This window comes from Rhodnius prolixus, unplaced genomic scaffold (genome assembly GCF_049639745.1).
Source record: "Rhodnius prolixus isolate KJV_2025 unplaced genomic scaffold, Rpr scaffold_7, whole genome shotgun sequence".
NCBI lineage: Eukaryota > Metazoa > Arthropoda > Insecta > Hemiptera > Reduviidae > Rhodnius > Rhodnius prolixus.
In genome coordinates this window covers 40,395,851-40,418,154 of record NW_027411582.1, presented here as the reverse complement: position 1 = coordinate 40,418,154, position 22,304 = coordinate 40,395,851, and the positions used below count along the sequence as shown (strand labels likewise).

The 22,304-nt window shown below is 33.7% G+C and overlaps 1 protein-coding gene across 3 annotated transcripts in view; it reads right to left on the bottom strand.

The window, feature by feature from the left end:
• Frl (formin-like protein) overlaps positions 1–22,304 on the bottom strand; it is a 115,364-nt gene that overhangs the window by 21,518 nt on the left and 71,542 nt on the right. For all 3 annotated transcript variants that reach the window (XM_074115370.1, XM_074115368.1, XM_074115369.1), the window contains exons 3-4: positions 7,476–7,562; positions 356–435 (exon numbers count right to left, since the gene is read on the bottom strand). In XM_074115370.1, the coding sequence (XP_073971471.1) occupies positions 356–435; positions 7,476–7,562 (167 nt within the window). The remainder of the gene's footprint in view (positions 1–355; positions 436–7,475; positions 7,563–22,304) is intronic.

Genomic DNA, 22,304 nt, shown 5'->3' with positions numbered 1-22,304 from the left:
AAGGGTACCTCTGACCAGAATTTGAAATCTAAATTCTCAAACAATGAACAAAGAAATATATAACTACTTTCCAACAATGTCTGTCTGACCTTGGGCAGAATGTGCATGCCTCGACAATTTCGAGAGAGAAACGTTTTCTATAAAAGAGGAAAGTTGTCTATAAACCAGCATTATAGTTATAGTTATCACACAAAACTATTTACAAGAGATTACTAGTTCAATTTCACATTTATCTGAGTTTTAGTTTCCGTTACAAAAACCACAATCACTCTGCCACAATCCAATTTCCACGCCATTGAACAGGTGAACATTTCGGGCAGGTGATTAGTGAGACTTGCAGTTTTGACATACTTACTCAATGTGATTCGTCCGCAATGATATTTCCAGATCTCGTAGCACTTGGGTGGACGTGGAATCGGCCAACATTTTTCGCTTCTGTAAAAAAACAAATAAGTTATTTGCTATTTCCCTGAAAGAGGTAAAACGTTATCTATTCTTTTTAGTGTTGCGAAATGGCCCACAACTCTTAGCGCGCGCATCAACATCTCTCGAAAATGAATCTTTTATTTCGAAAAAAGATTTAGTTAATTTAAATATGAAAACTCATTTTAATAAAAACTTACGAGAGGAAATAAATAAAGGAAGTTCAACAATAGAATAGCGACGTAATATTTCTTACAGGAAGGAACCAAAGCTAGCCTAGGAAATAGTAAAAGAAAATCTCTAGGGAGAAACAGATAATAGTGGAAAGTTTTCACGTTACTTGTTACCGCCAGCAGTTGTAAAACTGGCTTAGAAAATTATCGATAGCTGTTTTACACTTGGCTGTAGTTTTTCCAGACAGTGAGGTAATGATGTGCTATTCCAGCTCGACAAATCCACATTTTTCGCATCCGGCCAAAAATGGAAAGGAATTAAGAACCACCTAAAGCTTACTGCTCTTTTAAATTACCCAACAAATAAGGGTAAGAAAAAATAAAATGGCGGGCGAGTTCGAGCATGGATTAAGATTGGTTAATTAAGAATAGAATAAAATTCTAAACAAATTAATGAGTTTAATTTTGTTTTTCTTTCTTTTTTAAAGGAGCTCAACATCTGACTTCCTTCGCATCTGACAATGTTTCTTAATGACTCTTCACTAGTTTTACTGTAACGGAACGTTTATACGATACCATGTACTGGCTTGAGAATCCACTATCTACATACTACTAACTTGTAATAGCCCTTTACGAATGAGGAATTGTTCCCTATGCTGCACCAAAGAGGGTTAATAAATAATAATTATTTAAACTGCGATCATTCTAAAACACTCGTTCTAATAAAATAGACTCATGCATATACGAGTATATACTTTCATCCAAATAAATACAATTACACACATTAAATCTATCTAAAATACTATATGTACTAACACTAATTGCAATTTGTGATGGAGTAATTGACATTCCTCGCACCGCATTAATAAGTTTAAAATTGGTGTGGCACCAACGTCATTATAATCCTAACTTCGTCCTTCCTCTCTTGTGGGAGAAAAAGAGAACAAAATCAAGAGTAATAGAGGAATAGTGGGGACTACAGCCATGTGGCCTTTAGGCCTGGGTGGACCGCAAAAGAGAAAGAGCTGCTAAAAGAGCAACACCGAACACCAGGTTCTGCAGTGAGTCACAAACACCTAGAGAAGAACATAGTGTAGTGCCCGGGGTAGTGCGTGAAGAATCGCTAATTTGGTGCTGGTAGACATCCGGCAAAAAGTTTAGATTCGCACAATCCTTCTAGTCTGCAGATGGTGTGCAGCGCGGCGCCCGTCCGACTCTAGATTGGGGGCCGAGCTAGCATGTTGTAATGGTGGGGTGTTAACAATGTGCTGTCAAAGCGTAGTGAGGCCAGCGCATATCGTTACCCTACCCTTGCATCTTCTGCAAGCTCAACAAGAGTTACCAACACTTTTCAAACACGCTTTTTTCCTCCATTTCCTGTTTACAACAAATCATCTGCTCATTCATTTTTTCCAGTTTTCAATACTTCTAAGTTACGTAATAAGCATCCTGTTTTTATCACTTGTTGATTCATCGTAACAGCTTGAGAACATCCAAGACAAAGATTTATTTGTAGAAAACTGAAACCCTACAAGCCCTGTCTGGATTATAACTGCTACTGGTGCTGTGGAAACTGCGATTAATTTGCGCAAAAACAGAGATCAATGGGTGGGGCCTTTTCTTTTAGGGCGTGTATGAGGAAGTTTACAGCTCCTCTTAGCGGAAAGAACCTGAGAAATAATTTACATGCGAGCACTCCGCGGGACCCTACCGCAACAACTCGGAGAAGTAAAAAAACTTTACAAGATTTTAAAAATATGGCGACGGAATAAAAATTAATAGACACAACTTTTCCTATATTTCTCGCCAAGGTTATAACCTTCAGTCTGTAAATATTAATTTCTTTCTTTTCTCAATATTATTATATATATAATTAAAAAAGAATCGTAAAGACGGCAAGGCTATCTGGCACGTATTTACGCAATGTAACATAGTAGTGAGCTAATGGAGTTTACGGATCGTTTGATCCGCCTTTAACATCTTGATGAAGACATTTACAGCAATACTGGTAATCTTGTGAAATTGGAGTTGTATAATTGAAGAGGCCGGTTCCACAATTCGTTTCTCCACTTGAAAAACAAAAAATCGAGATGGCAGTGTTCACGGCAGAAAGAAATTTTGGAATCAGAAAGGAGGAAAAATTTTGTTCCTTTGGCCACAGCCATAAATTAGGAGCCCAGGTAGTAATAAAGGAAATGAGAGGTTAACCAGCACGCAAAATGCCATCAAACTTGAGAAGAACGGTGGTAATTTCAGAGTTAAATCCGTGTTTCAGAGCAACCATTGAACCAATATTTCTGGACAAGATTATGTAAGTAGTTAGCGTGTCAAGTTTGAGAAAACCCTCGTTGAAAACTTCCACAATGACGAATTCAATGAGTATAGTTCCAGTTAATCTGCATGTCCAGGGATAGATACCTTCTGGTCTCCCAGTGCCATTGTCTTTAGCTTGGAAACTAACGACTGCCACGCAATCTTTTAGGGTGAAGGTGTCCGTTACTCCTGGCGAGGACTACAAGGAAGCTGTGTGGAATCCTCTGTGGAAGTATCTCCCAACCTACAGAGTCCAATAAGGAGGAGACCAAATATAAACCAGATTATGGTGGCATGGACACTTCTTTCCAAAGAAAGTTGCCTTAGGGCACTTCTATGGAAAGGAGATATTAAGCTCTCTTTCTATTTTAATAAAACTCCACTACTTTTATAAATAAATTGCTTGGATTCCGATTTCTGCTTGGCTTCTATAAATCATCTACTCAAAGAGACTTCTCTCATTCTGTTTGCAATTCCTCCATCTAAAAATCTTATTTCAGCCAAATTACAGTTAGTAAACAATCCAAGGTTGAAGAAAATCAATGAATAGAAGTAAAGAGAAGTGGTACAGGCGCTTACAACCCAGATTTCAGTAATCCCGATGATTTTAGATTATCGCCCAATGATCGATTAATATTGACTCAATGATATTAAATATGTATATAATTGTTTGGGCGATCATATTTAGGATGACAAAATAATGAGTCAGATCGGCCGAATGACATCATGTCCTTCACGCTGAGTTCACTGATGACAGCAAGCACAAGATAGCCTGATGACAAACAGACGCGCCAGTTCTTCTCTAAAAATCCACTGTTTAATTTACAAAATTTATAATTTAATCAATTTCTATATAAGCAATTTACTTGATTGAATAATAGAGTCAGGTAAGACGATCTGACAGTAATAAAGTTTATTTCTGCGATTTAGAATGTAATTATCCAATTAAATTACTTAAAGATATATGGCGCGTGTTAATTGTTAAAGAGAAAGTTAGCGCATTTATTACAAGACGGAATGCAACTAAACTGACTGTTGCATAACACTTTATTATGTCTCAATCATTATTAACTGCTGCAGTAACGATAACTGAATAAGAAATAAATCTGATAATCAAGCTCAACAGTTCTTACAGCTAAAGTAGCATCTCCAGCGAAGTGAAAAGACCTCAATAGCCCTTATTTGATGGTTTGGTAACTACTTATTAGGCTGGACAAGATCACCACTGCTTACCTGATCGTCAATAAATTTAAAGAATTAAAGAAATGAAACTTGGCTTTACCAAGAGTCCATCCTCAGTCACAGTCGATTGATTGTATTAGGATTGAAGAAACCGTATACTTTTCTTCAGAAAAACCGCACAGTATTCAAGCAGACGACCCAGAGGACCCCATGATCAGTGGATGAAATGACAAAAAGGTCACCTGATACTGGCACTGAAACTTCTGCGGTTTCTCTCAACCTGTCAGAACTTGTTTTCTGCATTTCTAACTAAATATTTATTTCTTAATCAACAATTTTACTTTAGTACTTAATAATATCTTTTTAACTAAAGACAAATTTAAACTTTTTAATGAATTTTAGTAATTCACAATGTACCAGAGGTGCATTTTGAGCAGTATGGCAGCCTTGATTAGGACTGTTTAATGCCTCCCGAGTTGCTCGAATTCCCTCCCTTACAAAATCTCCTAATTGTGGCGCTGGCTTGGGACGCAGAGCATTGACAATGATCCCACGTTAGCAAGTTGTTCCATCTCTTATTGCCTTAAATACTAGCATGGTGCAGCGGCCCATGTGTGTTTGCATTCTGTAAATTGCCAGAAATGACTCCATCAGATGAGGTTAAATCAAGGGAAGTATAAACTGGTTTGAAAGAACTCTGTATTCCAAAGGAAGTGAGCTCTACTTTCCGGTTATTGTAGAGTTAGAAGAAAATTCCTTAACCGAAAGTGCCGACCGAGAGCTGCATCAAACTTTGCTCAGAGGAACAGCCATGACAGAGGCGGTTGGTGATTTGGGTGAAATAACTTGGAAGCTCGGATCGATTCAATTTTTGAAGAGAGTTCTTGAGCAGGGTGCAGGAACATGGCGTTCTTCACAGGCTGTTTCCCATTAGCGCCATTTGTCAGGGAAAGCTTTATTTTTTTACACACGAGCGTGCTCGTCACATGTAAAAATCGCGACAATGTTTCGTTTTGATATGACAATCCAAACCCTTGTGTACATCTACGGAACGAATCAAGAGATTTCCGCTTTACCAGAACCGCTCCGGAACTGAGCTATGACCTGAGTGAAGAATTTGTTGGTATCCCCCGAAATAATATTCAAAAGCTCATCAGATTTCTGCATTCGCAAGCACGAGCGCTGCGCCAACCCCCAATTATTAAACCCCTAATCATAAATTTATTCGGATCAGAATTATATATATTTTTTTACTTTGTTATAGATGTACATTTCAAGACTTCTTTATACTCAAAATACCTTCCTTCTTAAATATTATCTTTATTAAAAATAAGTTAGGTAGTTAATGATCAGTTAATAAGACAGCAATTTAAGTAAAAAGTGGGGTGGTAACTTTTTTCTCTGGGAGTAACGGGAGTAATGAGAAATTAAGAGAATGGGCATTTGGAAGAAATGACTGTTCGACTACTAAATCTAGTTGTAGAAGCGCTATAGCTAGTCGTTAGCAAACAGCCGTGCAAGTTGCGATATCTTGGATTCAATATTACTATCTGGTATCCAAGTAAATCGTGCAAAGTGCAAGTGATAGTTTAGGGACTCTAAAAGGCGGCACTCTCACTGATTCAGGGAGCAGAATACTAAAACCCTATTCTAATTCTGTCTTGCCCTTGCTCACCCTCTTACTGAAAGCCATGAATCATCCTTTCGAGAGACCCAGACCCTCAGAACTCAGCTGAAGGAAAGAACCCGCCACACCCAGCAGCACTTCCCCTCTAACTAGTCAAGATAATCAGTTACTTGTCTGACAGGAACGCCCTCTATCTACTGTATATGGGCCGTACTCACGACACTTTGAGCATGGACTCTTTATTGTCAACGTTGATTCCGCACTGTCACTGTCTAGACTTATTGAGGAGGTTTTTATATCTTTTTTCTTCTTCAAAGATCTTTCTTTTAAGAATAAATTAAGACAGATGTGCGATTATTCTTAAAACTTGATTGAGAAGAGCACCAAGAAAATAAAAAAGAAAGACATCTTTTGGGACATATTTAGTACTTTGATGTGTGTTTTATAGTCAGTTTTATTATCTAAAAGTGAAGCATAAAACCGGAATGGTATTCTGTCCCAAATAAGTCATAAACCATAAATATGTGTCTAGATAGGAGTTTGCTGCAATAAAACCATATGCTTTGGGTGTTACAGTTTTATGTGCTGTGAGATAGAGTTGTAAATGGAGCCACGAGAGACGTGTTCTGACTACCTGGGGCCTTCAGCACTGCAAGAAACAGAGCTCTGAATTATTTTTCCATCTGCCTCAATCTGCTGGAGACTTGCGAAACGGTCAACTTTCCCGCAACCTATGGAGAAGTCACTGTCAGCAATCTTGGCGCAGTTTCCATATTGGAGGAGAATGTACAATTACTTGGCACCGTAAAAGAGCGACATTAGATAGCGTCTCGCTTCCCTGGGATTGCACTGAGAGTCAGGATTTGGTGGGGTACACGCCCTCCTTAATGTTCCTCCAACTTTTAAGTTGATGCGCCATTTGGTATATGTGGAAGAGGAACGCCACGGCTACAGTTTACCTCTGAGTACGGTTTCCCTCTCTCCATATAACTTCCTAGGAGAGTTTGTTTCCATAATTTTGTTGAACCTTCCTCAACACTTCTGGAAGCGTTGGGGAGTGGGCATGGCGTGAACTGTGCCGATATCACCAAACCTAGAACTTCGGCATCTAAAGATTCTGTGAGGAGTTGGCCATTCTGCGGCCCTAACTCACCTAACTACAATTCGAACAAACAGAATCAAATGAACTTTTAATGGAAACCAGCCAACTCCTGTTCCAACCAAAGGTCTTCATTCTACTCTTTCCAAACTTCCAACCCTCAAAAGATGAATGGGTGTTTCATTACGGTTCTGGATGAATGAAAACGGTTCTAAGACCCATTATCCCTCCTCAGGCCAAGGTGCCCATTAGGGAATCGAACGAGGAGTCAGAGAGTAGTTGTGAGAAAAGACCGAATCATTTTACTACCTGTGCGCACTCGTAATCAATATTCAAGAAGCAGCCAATTCCTGGATGCTAACAAAAGGTGCCACTGACAAGCTAACAAACTGGTAGGACCAGAAGTTTCTGGGGTAGGGCATTTAGGGCCAAAGGAATCGATCAGAGGTATCTGTAGTCACCATTACCCTGACCCAATCAACTACATACCTAAATATAAATAAATAAAGTCGATGACATTCAGCATTAAACTCTTGGTGACATTAAATTTCCCAGATCAAACCTAAACTTTTAAAAGAAAATGAAAGTAAAAAAAAGTGAAATCGAAAAGTCCTCGAATTAAAAAGATAATAATATTTTTGCTTTTCAAAGAACTTACTTTAGCACTTCTAGATGCCTTCGGATCCAGATATGTCCTTAGCTTTTTTAGATAAAGCCCTGGTGGGTCTTTGGCTTGGACTCGCTCCTGCAACAAATAGAAAGTGAACACAAAGAAATTCAAACTGAAATATTACAAAAAAGAGGATACATTGAATTCATTCAGATGGTGTGTGCAGAGTAGAATATTAATAGAAGATGTAAGTTCTATTAATAAGTTTGACAGCTAATATAATTAAAATTTGTGTACACCAAAGGATTGAACATGAATAAAAGGCGGTTATGGACACGCTGAGGATGTTCCATCAATATAATAAAACTCTTTAGACAGTAACCACACTTATAGCTGTAAAAGATACTATTAATAGTGTAGCTGTAGAAACAATAAATGTAAAGACCAAGTTCTTGGGTACTCTCTAGCGGCCGCGCTCTCAACTATACCACCACGTCTACAAATGCCTCCTATTATGATAACGAAAGCTTCCCCCACGAAATATTTTCCTGAAGTAAAAGAAAGTAAAATCTAGATCATTGAATGAAAGTGCAAGACCACCATTTTATGTACTGGGTAACTGTGCTTTTATTGGTGAGGGAGTGGCTTACGCTCTTACTACGTCATCAGCAACAGCCCGCCTACTACACTCACCCCGTTCTCCAATGAGATTAGCGAATTGTTTTTGGTCATTGTTTCTAGGAAAAATACTATTTAAATATTTTTTACTAATTTTTCCCCCATAGGTATTTGATAAATTATCGAATAATGTAATAAAAATTGATATCTTAAAAATGTCTAAAATAAACATGATTTGAACATTATATTTCCGGTTTCATACTTCTAGTGTAATACAGAATCACCAAAGTTAATGAAATATTTTCCTGAAGTAAAAGAAAGTAAAATCTAGATCATTGAATGAAAGTGAAAGACCACCATTTTATGTACTGGGTAACTGCGCTTTTATTGGTGAGGGAGTGGCTTACGCTGTTACTACGTCATCAGCAACAGCCCGCCTACTACACTCATCCCATTCTCCAATGAGATTAGCGAATTGTTTTTGGTCATTGTTTCTAGGAAAAATACTATTTAAATATTTTTTACTAATTTTTCCCCCATAGGTATTTGATAAATTATCGAATAATGTAATAAAAATTGATATCTTAAAAATGTCTAAAATAAACATGATTTGAACATTATATTTCCGGTTTCATACTTCTAGTGTAATACAGAATCACCAAAGTTAATGAAATATTTTCCTGAAGTAAAAGAAAGTAAAATCTAGATCATTGAATGAAAGTGAAAGACCACCATTTTATGTACTGGGTAACTGTGCTTTTATTGGTGAGGGAGTGGCTTATGGTGTTACTACGTCATCAGCAACAGCCCGCCTACTACACTCATCCCATTCTCCAATGAGATTAGCGAATTGTTTTTGGTCATTGTTTCTAGGAAAAATACTATTTAAATATTTTTTACTAATTTTTCCCCCATAGGTATTTGATAAATTATCGAATAATGTAATAAAAATTGATAGCTTAAAAATGTCTAAAATAAACATGATTTGAACATTATATTTCCGGTTTCATACTTCTAGTGTAATACAGAATCACCAAAGTTAATGAAATATTTTCCTGAAGTAAAAGAAAGTAAAATCTAGATCATTGAATGAAAGTGAAAGACCACCATTTTATGTACTGGGTAACTGTGCTTTTATTGGTGAGGGAGTGGCTTATGGTGTTACTACGTCATCAGCAACAGCCCGCCTACTACACTCATCCCATTCTCCAATGAGATTAGCGAATTGTTTTTGGTCATTGTTTCTAGGAAAAATACTATTTAAATATTTTTTACTAATTTTTCCCCCATAGGTATTTGATAAATTATCGAATAATGTAATAAAAATTGATAGCTTAAAAATGTCTAAAATAAACATGTTTTGAACATTATATTTCCGGTTTCATACTTCTAGTGTAATACAGAATCACCAAAGTTAATGAAATATTTTCCTGAAGTAAAAGAAAGTAAAATCTAGATCATTGAATGAAAGTGAAAGACCACCATTTTATGTACTGGGTAACTGTGCTTTTATTGGTGAGGGAGTGGCTTATGGTGTTACTACGTCATCAGCAACAGCCCGCCTACTACACTCATCCCATTCTCCAATGAGATTAGCGAATTGTTTTTGGTCATTGTTTCTAGGAAAAATACTATTTAAATATTTTTTACTAATTTTTCCCCCATAGGTATTTGATAAATTATCGAATAATGTAATAAAAATTGATAGCTTAAAAATGTCTAAAATAAACATGTTTTGAACATTATATTTCCGGTTTCATACTTCTAGTGTAATACAGAATCACCAAAGTTAATGAAATATTTTCCTGAAGTAAAAGAAAGTAAAATCTAGATCATTGAATGAAAGTGCAAGACCACCATTTTATGTACTGGGTAACTGTGCTTTTATTGGTGAGGGAGTGGCTTACGCTCTTACTACGTCATCAGCAACAGCCCGCCTACTACACTCACCCCGTTCTCCAATGAGATTAGCGAATTGTTTTTGGTCATTGTTTCTAGGAAAAATACTATTTAAATATTTTTTACTAATTTTTCCCCCATAGGTATTTGATAAATTATCGAATAATGTAATAAAAATTGATATCTTAAAAATGTCTAAAATAAACATGATTTGAACATTATATTTCCGGTTTCATACTTCTAGTGTAATACAGAATCACCAAAGTTAATGAAATATTTTCCTGAAGTAAAAGAAAGTAAAATCTAGATCATTGAATGAAAGTGAAAGACCACCATTTTATGTACTGGGTAACTGCGCTTTTATTGGTGAGGGAGTGGCTTACGCTGTTACTACGTCATCAGCAACAGCCCGCCTACTACACTCATCCCATTCTCCAATGAGATTAGCGAATTGTTTTTGGTCATTGTTTCTAGGAAAAATACTATTTAAATATTTTTTACTAATTTTTCCCCCATAGGTATTTGATAAATTATCGAATAATGTAATAAAAATTGATATCTTAAAAATGTCTAAAATAAACATGATTTGAACATTATATTTCCGGTTTCATACTTCTAGTGTAATACAGAATCACCAAAGTTAATGAAATATTTTCCTGAAGTAAAAGAAAGTAAAATCTAGATCATTGAATGAAAGTGAAAGACCACCATTTTATGTACTGGGTAACTGTGCTTTTATTGGTGAGGGAGTGGCTTATGGTGTTACTACGTCATCAGCAACAGCCCGCCTACTACACTCATCCCATTCTCCAATGAGATTAGCGAATTGTTTTTGGTCATTGTTTCTAGGAAAAATACTATTTAAATATTTTTTACTAATTTTTCCCCCATAGGTATTTGATAAATTATCGAATAATGTAATAAAAATTGATAGCTTAAAAATGTCTAAAATAAACATGATTTGAACATTATATTTCCGGTTTCATACTTCTAGTGTAATACAGAATCACCAAAGTTAATGAAATATTTTCCTGAAGTAAAAGAAAGTAAAATCTAGATCATTGAATGAAAGTGAAAGACCACCATTTTATGTACTGGGTAACTGTGCTTTTATTGGTGAGGGAGTGGCTTATGGTGTTACTACGTCATCAGCAACAGCCCGCCTACTACACTCATCCCATTCTCCAATGAGATTAGCGAATTGTTTTTGGTCATTGTTTCTAGGAAAAATACTATTTAAATATTTTTTACTAAATTTTCCCCCATAGGTATTTGATAAATTATCGAATAATGTAATAAAAATTGATAGCTTAAAAATGTCTAAAATAAACATGTTTTGAACATTATATTTCCGGTTTCATACTTCTAGTGTAATACAGAATCACCAAAGTTAATGAAATATTTTCCTGAAGTAAAAGAAAGTAAAATCTAGATCATTGAATGAAAGTGAAAGACCACCATTTTATGTACTGGGTAACTGTGCTTTTATTGGTGAGGGAGTGGCTTATGGTGTTACTACGTCATCAGCAACAGCCCGCCTACTACACTCATCCCATTCTCCAATGAGATTAGCGAATTGTTTTTGGTCATTGTTTCTAGGAAAAATACTATTTAAATATTTTTTACTAATTTTTCCCCCATAGGTATTTGATAAATTATCGAATAATGTAATAAAAATTGATAGCTTAAAAATGTCTAAAATAAACATGTTTTGAACATTATATTTCCGGTTTCATACTTCTAGTGTAATACAGAATCACCAAAGTTAATGAAATATTTTCCTGAAGTAAAAGAAAGTAAAATCTAGATCATTGAATGAAAGTGCAAGACCACCATTTTATGTACTGGGTAACTGTGCTTTTATTGGTGAGGGAGTGGCTTACGCTCTTACTACGTCATCAGCAACAGCCCGCCTACTACACTCACCCCGTTCTCCAATGAGATTAGCGAATTGTTTTTGGTCATTGTTTCTAGGAAAAATACTATTTAAATATTTTTTACTAATTTTTCCCCCATAGGTATTTGATAAATTATCGAATAATGTAATAAAAATTGATAGCTTAAAAATGTCTAAAATAAACATGATTTGAACATTATATTTCCGGTTTCATACTTCTAGTGTAATACAGAATCACCAAAGTTAATGAAATATTTTCCTGAAGTAAAAGAAAGTAAAATCTAGATCATTGAATGAAAGTGAAAGACCACCATTTTATGTACTGGGTAACTGTGCTTTTATTGGTGAGGGAGTGGCTTATGGTGTTACTACGTCATCAGCAACAGCCCGCCTACTACACTCATCCCATTCTCCAATGAGATTAGCGAATTGTTTTTGGTCATTGTTTCTAGGAAAAATACTATTTAAATATTTTTTACTAAATTTTCCCCCATAGGTATTTGATAAATTATCGAATAATGTAATAAAAATTGATAGCTTAAAAATGTCTAAAATAAACATGTTTTGAACATTATATTTCCGGTTTCATACTTCTAGTGTAATACAGAATCACCAAAGTTAATGAAATATTTTCCTGAAGTAAAAGAAAGTAAAATCTAGATCATTGAATGAAAGTGAAAGACCACCATTTTATGTACTGGGTAACTGTGCTTTTATTGGTGAGGGAGTGGCTTATGGTGTTACTACGTCATCAGCAACAGCCCGCCTACTACACTCATCCCATTCTCCAATGAGATTAGCGAATTGTTTTTGGTCATTGTTTCTAGGAAAAATACTATTTAAATATTTTTTACTAATTTTTCCCCCATAGGTATTTGATAAATTATCGAATAATGTAATAAAAATTGATAGCTTAAAAATGTCTAAAATAAACATGTTTTGAACATTATATTTCCGGTTTCATACTTCTAGTGTAATACAGAATCACCAAAGTTAATGAAATATTTTCCTGAAGTAAAAGAAAGTAAAATCTAGATCATTGAATGAAAGTGCAAGACCACCATTTTATGTACTGGGTAACTGTGCTCTTATTGGTGAGGGAGTGGCTTACGCTCTTACTACGTCATCAGCAACAGCCCGCCTACTACACTCACCCCGTTCTCCAATGAGATTAGCGAATTGTTTTTGGTCATTGTTTCTAGGAAAAATACTATTTAAATATTTTTTACTAATTTTTCCCCCATAGGTATTTGATAAATTATCGAATAATGTAATAAAAATTGATATCTTAAAAATGTCTAAAATAAACATGATTTGAACATTATATTTCCGGTTTCATACTTCTAGTGTAATACAGAATCACCAAAGTTAATGAAATATTTTCCTGAAGTAAAAGAAAGTAAAATCTAGATCATTGAATGAAAGTGAAAGACCACCATTTTATATACTGGGTAACTGTGCTTTTATTGGTGAGGGAGTGGCTTATGGTGTTACTACGTCATCAGCAACAGCCCGCCTACTACACTCATCCCATTCTCCAATGAGATTAGCGAATTGTTTTTGGTCATTGTTTCTAGGAACAATACTATTTAAATATTTTTTACTAATTTTTCCCCCATAGGTATTTGATAAATTATCGAATAATGTAATAAAAATTGATAGCTTAAAAATGTCTAAAATAAACATGATTTGAACATTATATTTCCGGTTTCATACTTCTAGTGTAATACAGAATCACCAAAGTTAATGAAATATTTTCCTGAAGTAAAAGAAAGTAAAATCTAGATCATTGAATGAAAGTGAAAGACCACCATTTTATGTACTGGGTAACTGTGCTTTTATTGGTGAGGGAGTGGCTTACGCTGTTACTACGTCATCAGCAACAGCCCGCCTACTACACTCATCCCATTCTCCAATGAGATTAGCGAATTGTTTTTGGTCATTGTTTCTAGGAAAAATACTATTTAAATATTTTTTACTAATTTTTCCCCCATAGGTATTTGATAAATTATCGAATAATGTAATAAAAATTGATAGCTTAAAAATGTCTAAAATAAACATGTTTTGAACATTATATTTCCGGTTTCATACTTCTAGTGTAATACAGAATCACCAAAGTTAATGAAATATTTTCCTGAAGTAAAAGAAAGTAAAATCTAGATCATTGAATGAAAGTGAAAGACCACCATTTTATGTACTGGGTAACTGTGCTTTTATTGGTGAGGGAGTGGCTTACGCTGTTACTACGTCATCAGCAACAGCCCGCCTACTACACTCATCCCATTCTCCAATGAGATTAGCGAATTGTTTTTGGTCATTGTTTCTAGGAAAAATACTATTTAAATATTTTTTACTAATTTTTCCCCCATAGGTATTTGATAAATTATCGAATAATGTAATAAAAATTGATAGCTTAAAAATGTCTAAAATAAACATGTTTTGAACATTATATTTCCGGTTTCATACTTCTAGTGTAATACAGAATCACCAAAGTTAATGAAATATTTTCCTGAAGTAAAAGAAAGTAAAATCTAGATCATTGAATGAAAGTGAAAGACCACCATTTTATGTACTGGGTAACTGTGCTTTTATTGGTGAGGGAGTGGCTTATGGTGTTACTACGTCATCAGCAACAGCCCGCCTACTACACTCATCCCATTCTCCAATGAGATTAGCGAATTGTTTTTGGTCATTGTTTCTAGGAAAAATACTATTTAAATATTTTTTACTAATTTTTCCCCCATAGGTATTTGATAAATTATCGAATAATGTAATAAAAATTGATAGCTTAAAAATGTCTAAAATAAACATGTTTTGAACATTATATTTCCGGTTTCATACTTCTAGTGTAATACAGAATCACCAAAGTTAATGAAATATTTTCCTGAAGTAAAAGAAAGTAAAATCTAGATCATTGAATGAAAGTGAAAGACCACCATTTTATGTACTGGGTAACTGTGCTTTTATTGGTGAGGGAGTGGCTTATGGTGTTACTACGTCATCAGCAACAGCCCGCCTACTACACTCATCCCATTCTCCAATGAGATTAGCGAATTGTTTTTGGTCATTGTTTCTAAGAAAAATACTATTTAAATATTTTTTACTAATTTTTCCCCCATAGGTATTTGATAAATTATCGAATAATGTAATAAAAATTGATAGCTTAAAAATGTCTAAAATAAACATGTTTTGAACATTATATTTCCGGTTTCATACTTCTAGTGTAATACAGAATCACCAAAGTTAATGAAATATTTTCCTGAAGTAAAAGAAAGTAAAATCTAGATCATTGAATGAAAGTGCAAGACCACCATTTTATGTACTGGGTAACTGTGCTTTTATTGGTGAGGGAGTGGCTTACGCTCTTACTACGTCATCAGCAACAGCCCGCCTACTACACTCACCCCGTTCTCCAATGAGATTAGCGAATTGTTTTTGGTTATTGTTTCTAGGAAAAATACTATTTAAATATTTTTTACTAATTTTTCCCCCATAGGTATTTGATAAATTATCGAATAATGTAATAAAAATTGATATCTTAAAAATGTCTAAAATAAACATGATTTGAACATTATATTTCCGGTTTCATACTTCTAGTGTAATACAGAATCACCAAAGTTAATGAAATATTTTCCTGAAGTAAAAGAAAGTAAAATCTAGATCATTGAATGAAAGTGAAAGACCACCATTTTATGTACTGGGTAACTGTGCTTTTATTGGTGAGGGAGTGGCTTATGGTGTTACTACGTCATCAGCAACAGCCCGCCTACTACACTCATCCCATTCTCCAATGAGATTAGCGAATTGTTTTTGGTCATTGTTTCTAGGAACAATACTATTTAAATATTTTTTACTAATTTTTCCCCCATAGGTATTTGATAAATTATCGAATAATGTAATAAAAATTGATAGCTTAAAAATGTCTAAAATAAACATGATTTGAACATTATATTTCCGGTTTCATACTTCTAGTGTAATACAGAATCACCAAAGTTAATGAAATATTTTCCTGAAGTAAAAGAAAGTAAAATCTAGATCATTGAATGAAAGTGAAAGACCACCATTTTATGTACTGGGTAACTGTGCTTTTATTGGTGAGGGAGTGGCTTACGCTGTTACTACGTCATCAGCAACAGCCCGCCTACTACACTCATCCCGTTCTCCAATGAGATTAGCGAATTGTTTTTGGTCATTGTTTCTAGGAAAAATACTATTTAAATATTTTTTACTAATTTTTCCCCCATAGGTATTTGATAAATTATCGAATAATGTAATAAAAATTGATATCTTAAAAATGTCTAAAATAAACATGTTTTGAACATTATATTTCCGGTTTCATACTTCTAGTGTAATACAGAATCACCAAAGTTAATGAAATATTTTCCTGAAGTAAAAGAAAGTAAAATCTAGATCATTGAATGAAAGTGAAAGACCACCATTTTATGTACTGGGTAACTGTGCTTTTATTGGTGAGGGAGTGGCTTATGGTGTTACTACGTCATCAGCAACAGCCCGCCTACTACACTCATCCCATTCTCCAATGAGATTAGCGAATTGTTTTTGGTCATTGTTTCTAGGAAAAATACTATTTAAATATTTTTTACTAATTTTTCCCCCATAGGTATTTGATAAATTATCGAATAATGTAATAAAAATTGATAGCTTAAAAATGTCTAAAATAAACATGATTTGAACATTATATTTCCGGTTTCATACTTCTAGTGTAATACAGAATCACCAAAGTTAATGAAATATTTTCCTGAAGTAAAAGAAAGTAAAATCTAGATCATTGAATGAAAGTGAAAGACCACCATTTTATGTACTGGGTAACTGTGCTTTTATTGGTGAGGGAGTGGCTTATGGTGTTACTACGTCATCAGCAACAGCCCGCCTACTACACTCATCCCATTCTCCAATGAGATTAGCGAATTGTTTTTGGTCATTGTTTCTAGGAAAAATACTATTTAAATATTTTTTACTAAATTTTCCCCCATAGGTATTTGATAAATTATCGAATAATGTAATAAAAATTGATAGCTTAAAAATGTCTAAAATAAACATGTTTTGAACATTATATTTCCGGTTTCATACTTCTAGTGTAATACAGAATCACCAAAGTTAATGAAATATTTTCCTGAAGTAAAAGAAAGTAAAATCTAGATCATTGAATGAAAGTGAAAGACCACCATTTTATGTACTGGGTAACTGTGCTTTTATTGGTGAGGGAGTGGCTTATGGTGTTACTACGTCATCACCAACAGCCCGCCTACTACACTCATCCCATTCTCCAATGAGATTAGCGAATTGTTTTTGGTCATTGTTTCTAGGAAAAATACTATTTAAATATTTTTTACTAATTTTTCCCCCATAGGTATTTGATAAATTATCGAATAATGTAATAAAAATTGATAGCTTAAAAATGTCTAAAATAAACATGTTTTGAACATTATATTTCCGGTTTCATACTTCTAGTGTAATACAGAATCACCAAAGTTAATGAAATATTTTCCTGAAGTAAAAGAAAGTAAAATCTAGATCATTGAATGAAAGTGGAAGACCACCATTTTATGTACTGGGTAACTGTGCTTTTATTGGTGAGGGAGTGGCTTATGGTGTTACTACGTCATCAGCAACAGCCCGCCTACTACACTCATCCCATTCTCCAATGAGATTAGCGAATTGTTTTTGGTCATTGTTTCTAGGAAAAATACTATTTAAATATTTTTTACTAATTTTTCCCCCATAGGTATTTGATAAATTATCGAATAATGTAATAAAAATTGATAGCTTAAAAATGTCTAAAATAAACATGTTTTGAACATTATATTTCCGGTTTCATACTTCTAGTGTAATACAGAATCACCAAAGTTAATGAAATATTTTCCTGAAGTAAAAGAATGTAAAATCTAGATCATTGAATGAAAGTGAAAGACCACCATTTTATGTACTGGGTAACTGTGCTTTTATTGGTGAGGGAGTGGCTTATGGTGTTACTACGTCATCAGCAACAGCCCGCCTACTACACTCATCCCATTCTCCAATGAGATTAGCGAATTGTTTTTGGTCATTGTTTCTAGGAAAAATACTATTTAAATATTTTTTACTAATTTTTCCCCCATAGGTATTTGATAAATTATCGAATAATGTAATAAAAATTGATATCTTAAAAATGTCTAAAATAAACATGATTTGAACATTATATTTCCAGTTTCATACTTCTAGTGTAATACAGAATCACCAAAGTTAATGAAATATTTTCCTGAAGTAAAAGAAAGTAAAATCTAGATCATTGAATGAAAGTGAAAGACCACCATTTTATGTACTGGGTAACTGTGCTTTTATTGGTGAGGGAGTGGCTTATGGTGTTACTACGTCATCAGCAACAGCCCGCCTACTACACTCATCCCATTCTCCAATGAGATTAGCGAATTGTTTTTGGTCATTGTTTCTAGGAACAATACTATTTAAATATTTTTTACTAATTTTTCCCCCATAGGTATTTGATAAATTATCGAATAATGTAATAAAAATTGATAGCTTAAAAATGTCTAAAATAAACATGATTTGAACATTATATTTCCGGTTTCATACTTCTAGTGTAATACAGAATCACCAAAGTTAATGAAATATTTTCCTGAAGTAAAAGAAAGTAAAATCTAGATCATTGAATGAAAGTGAAAGACCACCATTTTATGTACTGGGTAACTGTGCTTTTATTGGTGAGGGAGTGGCTTACGCTGTTACTACGTCATCAGCAACCGCCCGCCTACTACACTCATCCCGTTCTCCAATGAGATTAGCGAATTGTTTTTGGTCATTGTTTCTAGGAAAAATACTATTTAAATATTTTTTACTAATTTTTCCCCCATAGGTATTTGATAAATTATCGAATAATGTAATAAAAATTGATATCTTAAAAATGTCTAAAATAAACATGTTTTGAACATTATATTTCCGGTTTCATACTTCTAGTGTAATACAGAATCACCAAAGTTAATGAAATATTTTCCTGAAGTAAAAGAAAGTAAAATCTAGATCATTGAATGAAAGTGAAAGACCACCATTTTATGTACTGGGTAACTGTGCTTTTATTGGTGAGGGAGTGGCTTATGGTGTTACTACGTCATCAGCAACAGCCCGCCTACTACACTCATCCCATTCTCCAATGAGATTAGCGAATTGTTTTTGGTCATTGTTTCTAGGAAAAATACTATTTAAATATTTTTTACTAATTTTTCCCCCATAGGTATTTGATAAATTATCGAATAATGTAATAAAAATTGATAGCTTAAAAATGTCTAAAATAAACATGTTTTGAACATTATATTTCCGGTTTCATACTTCTAGTGTAATACAGAATCACCAAAGTTAATGAAATATTTTCCTGAAGTAAAAGAAAGTAAAATCTAGATCATTGAATGAAAGTGAAAGACCACCATTTTATGTACTGGGTAACTGTGCTTTTATTGGTGAGGGAGTGGCTTATGGTGTTACTACGTCATCACCAACAGCCCGCCTACTACACTCATCCCATTCTCCAATGAGATTAGCGAATTGTTTTTGGTCATTGTTTCTAGGAAAAATACTATTTAAATATTTTTTACTAATTTTTCCCCCATAGGTATTTGATAAATTATCGAATAATGTAATAAAAATTGATAGCTTAAAAATGTCTAAAATAAACATGTTTTGAACATTATATTTCCGGTTTCATACTTCTAGTGTAATACAGAATCACCAAAGTTAATGAAATATTTTCCTGAAGTAAAAGAAAGTAAAATCTAGATCATTGAATGAAAGTGAAAGACCACCATTTTATGTACTGGGTAACTGTGCTTTTATTGGTGAGGGAGTGGCTTATGGTGTTACTACGTCATCAGCAACAGCCCGCCTACTACACTCATCCCATTCTCCAATGAGATTAGCGAATTGTTTTTGGTCATTGTTTCTAGGAAAAATACTATTTAAATATTTTTTACTAATTTTTCCCCCATAGGTATTTGATAAATTATCGAATAATGTAATAAAAATTGATATCTTAAAAATGTCTAAAATAAACATGATTTGAACATTATATTTCCAGTTTCATACTTCTAGTGTAATACAGAATCACCAAAGTTAATGAAATATTTTCCTGAAGTAAAAGAAAGTAAAATCTAGATCATTGAATGAAAGTGAAAGACCACCATTTTATGTACTGGGTAACTGTGCTTTTATTGGTGAGGGAGTGGCTTATGGTGTTACTACGTCATCAGCAACAGCCCGCCTACTACACTCATCCCATTCTCCAATGAGATTAGCGAATTGTTTTTGGTCATTGTTTCTAGGAACAATACTATTTAAATATTTTTTACTAATTTTTCCCCCATAGGTATTTGATAAATTATCGAATAATGTAATAAAAATTGATAGCTTAAAAATGTCTAAAATAAACATGATTTGAACATTATATTTCCGGTTTCATACTTCTAGTGTAATACAGAATCACCAAAGTTAATGAAATATTTTCCTGAAGTAAAAGAAAGTAAAATCTAGATCATTGAATGAAAGTGAAAGACCACCATTTTATGTACTGGGTAACTGTGCTTTTATTGGTGAGGGAGTGGCTTACGCTGTTACTACGTCATCAGCAACCGCCCGCCTACTACACTCATCCCGTTCTCCAATGAGATTAGCGAATTGTTTTTGGTCATTGTTTCTAGGAAAAATACTATTTAAATATTTTTTACTAATTTTTCCCCCATAGGTATTTGATAAATTATCGAATAATGTAATAAAAATTGATATCTTAAAAATGTCTAAAATAAACATGTTTTGAACATTATATTTCCGGTTTCATACTTCTAGTGTAATACAGAATCACCAAAGTTAATGAAATATTTTCCTGAAGTAAAAGAAAGTAAAATCTAGATCATTGAATGAAAGTGAAAGACCACCATTTTATGTACTGGGTAACTGTGCTTTTATTGGTGAGGGAGTGGCTTACGCTGTTACTACGTCATCAGCAACAGCCCGCCTACTACACTCATCCCATTCTCCAATGAGATTAGCGAATTGTTTTTGGTCATTGTTTCTAGGAAAAATACTATTTAAATATTTTTTACTAATTTTTCCCCCATAGGTATTTGATAAATTATCGAATAATGTAATAAAAATTGATAGCTTAAAAATGTCTAAAATAAACATGTTTTGAACATTATATTTCCGGTTTCATACTTCTAGTGTAATACAGAATCACCAAAGTTAATGAAATATTTTCCTGAAGTAAAAGAAAGTAAAATCTAGATCATTGAATGAAAGTGAAAGACCACCATTTTATGTACTGGGTAACTGTGCTTTTATTGGTGAGGGAGTGGCTTATGGTGTTACTACGTCATCAGCAACAGCCCGCCTACTACACTCATCCCATTCTCCAATGAGATTAGCGAATTGTTTTTGGTCATTGTTTCTAGGAAAAATACTATTTAAATATTTTTTACTAATTTTTCCCCCATAGGTATTTGATAAATTATCGAATAATGTAATAAAAATTGATAGCTTAAAAATGTCTAAAATAAACATGATTTGAACATTATATTTCCGGTTTCATACTTCTAGTGTAATACAGAATCACCAAAGTTAATGAAATATTTTCCTGAAGTAAAAGAAAGTAAAATCTAGATCATTGAATGAAAGTGAAAGACCACCATTTTATGTACTGGGTAACTGTGCTTTTATTGGTGAGGGAGTGGCTTATGGTGTTACTACGTCATCACCAACAGCCCGCCTACTACACTCATCCCATTCTCCAATGAGATTAGCGAATTGTTTTTGGTCATTGTTTCTAGGAAAAATACTATTTAAATATTTTTTACTAAATTTTCCCCCATAGGTATTTGATAAATTATCGAATAATGTAATAAAAATTGATAGCTTAAAAATGTCTAAAATAAACATGTTTTGAACATTATATTTCCGGTTTCATACTTCTAGTGTAATACAGAATCACCAAAGTTAATGAAATATTTTCCTGAAGTAAAAGAAAGTAAAATCTAGATCATTGAATGAAAGTGAAAGACCACCATTTTATGTACTGGGTAACTGTGCTTTTATTGGTGAGGGAGTGGCTTATGGTGTTACTACGTCATCACCAACAGCCCGCCTACTACACTCATCCCATTCTCCAATGAGATTAGCGAATTGTTTTTGGTCATTGTTTCTAGGAAAAATACTATTTAAATATTTTTTACTAATTTTTCCCCCATAGGTATTTGATAAATTATCGAATAATGTAATAAAAATTGATAGCTTAAAAATGTCTAAAATAAACATGTTTTGAACATTATATTTCCGGTTTCATACTTCTAGTGTAATACAGAATCACCAAAGTTAATGAAATATTTTCCTGAAGTAAAAGAAAGTAAAATCTAGATCATTGAATGAAAGTGAAAGACCACCATTTTATGTACTGGGTAACTGTGCTT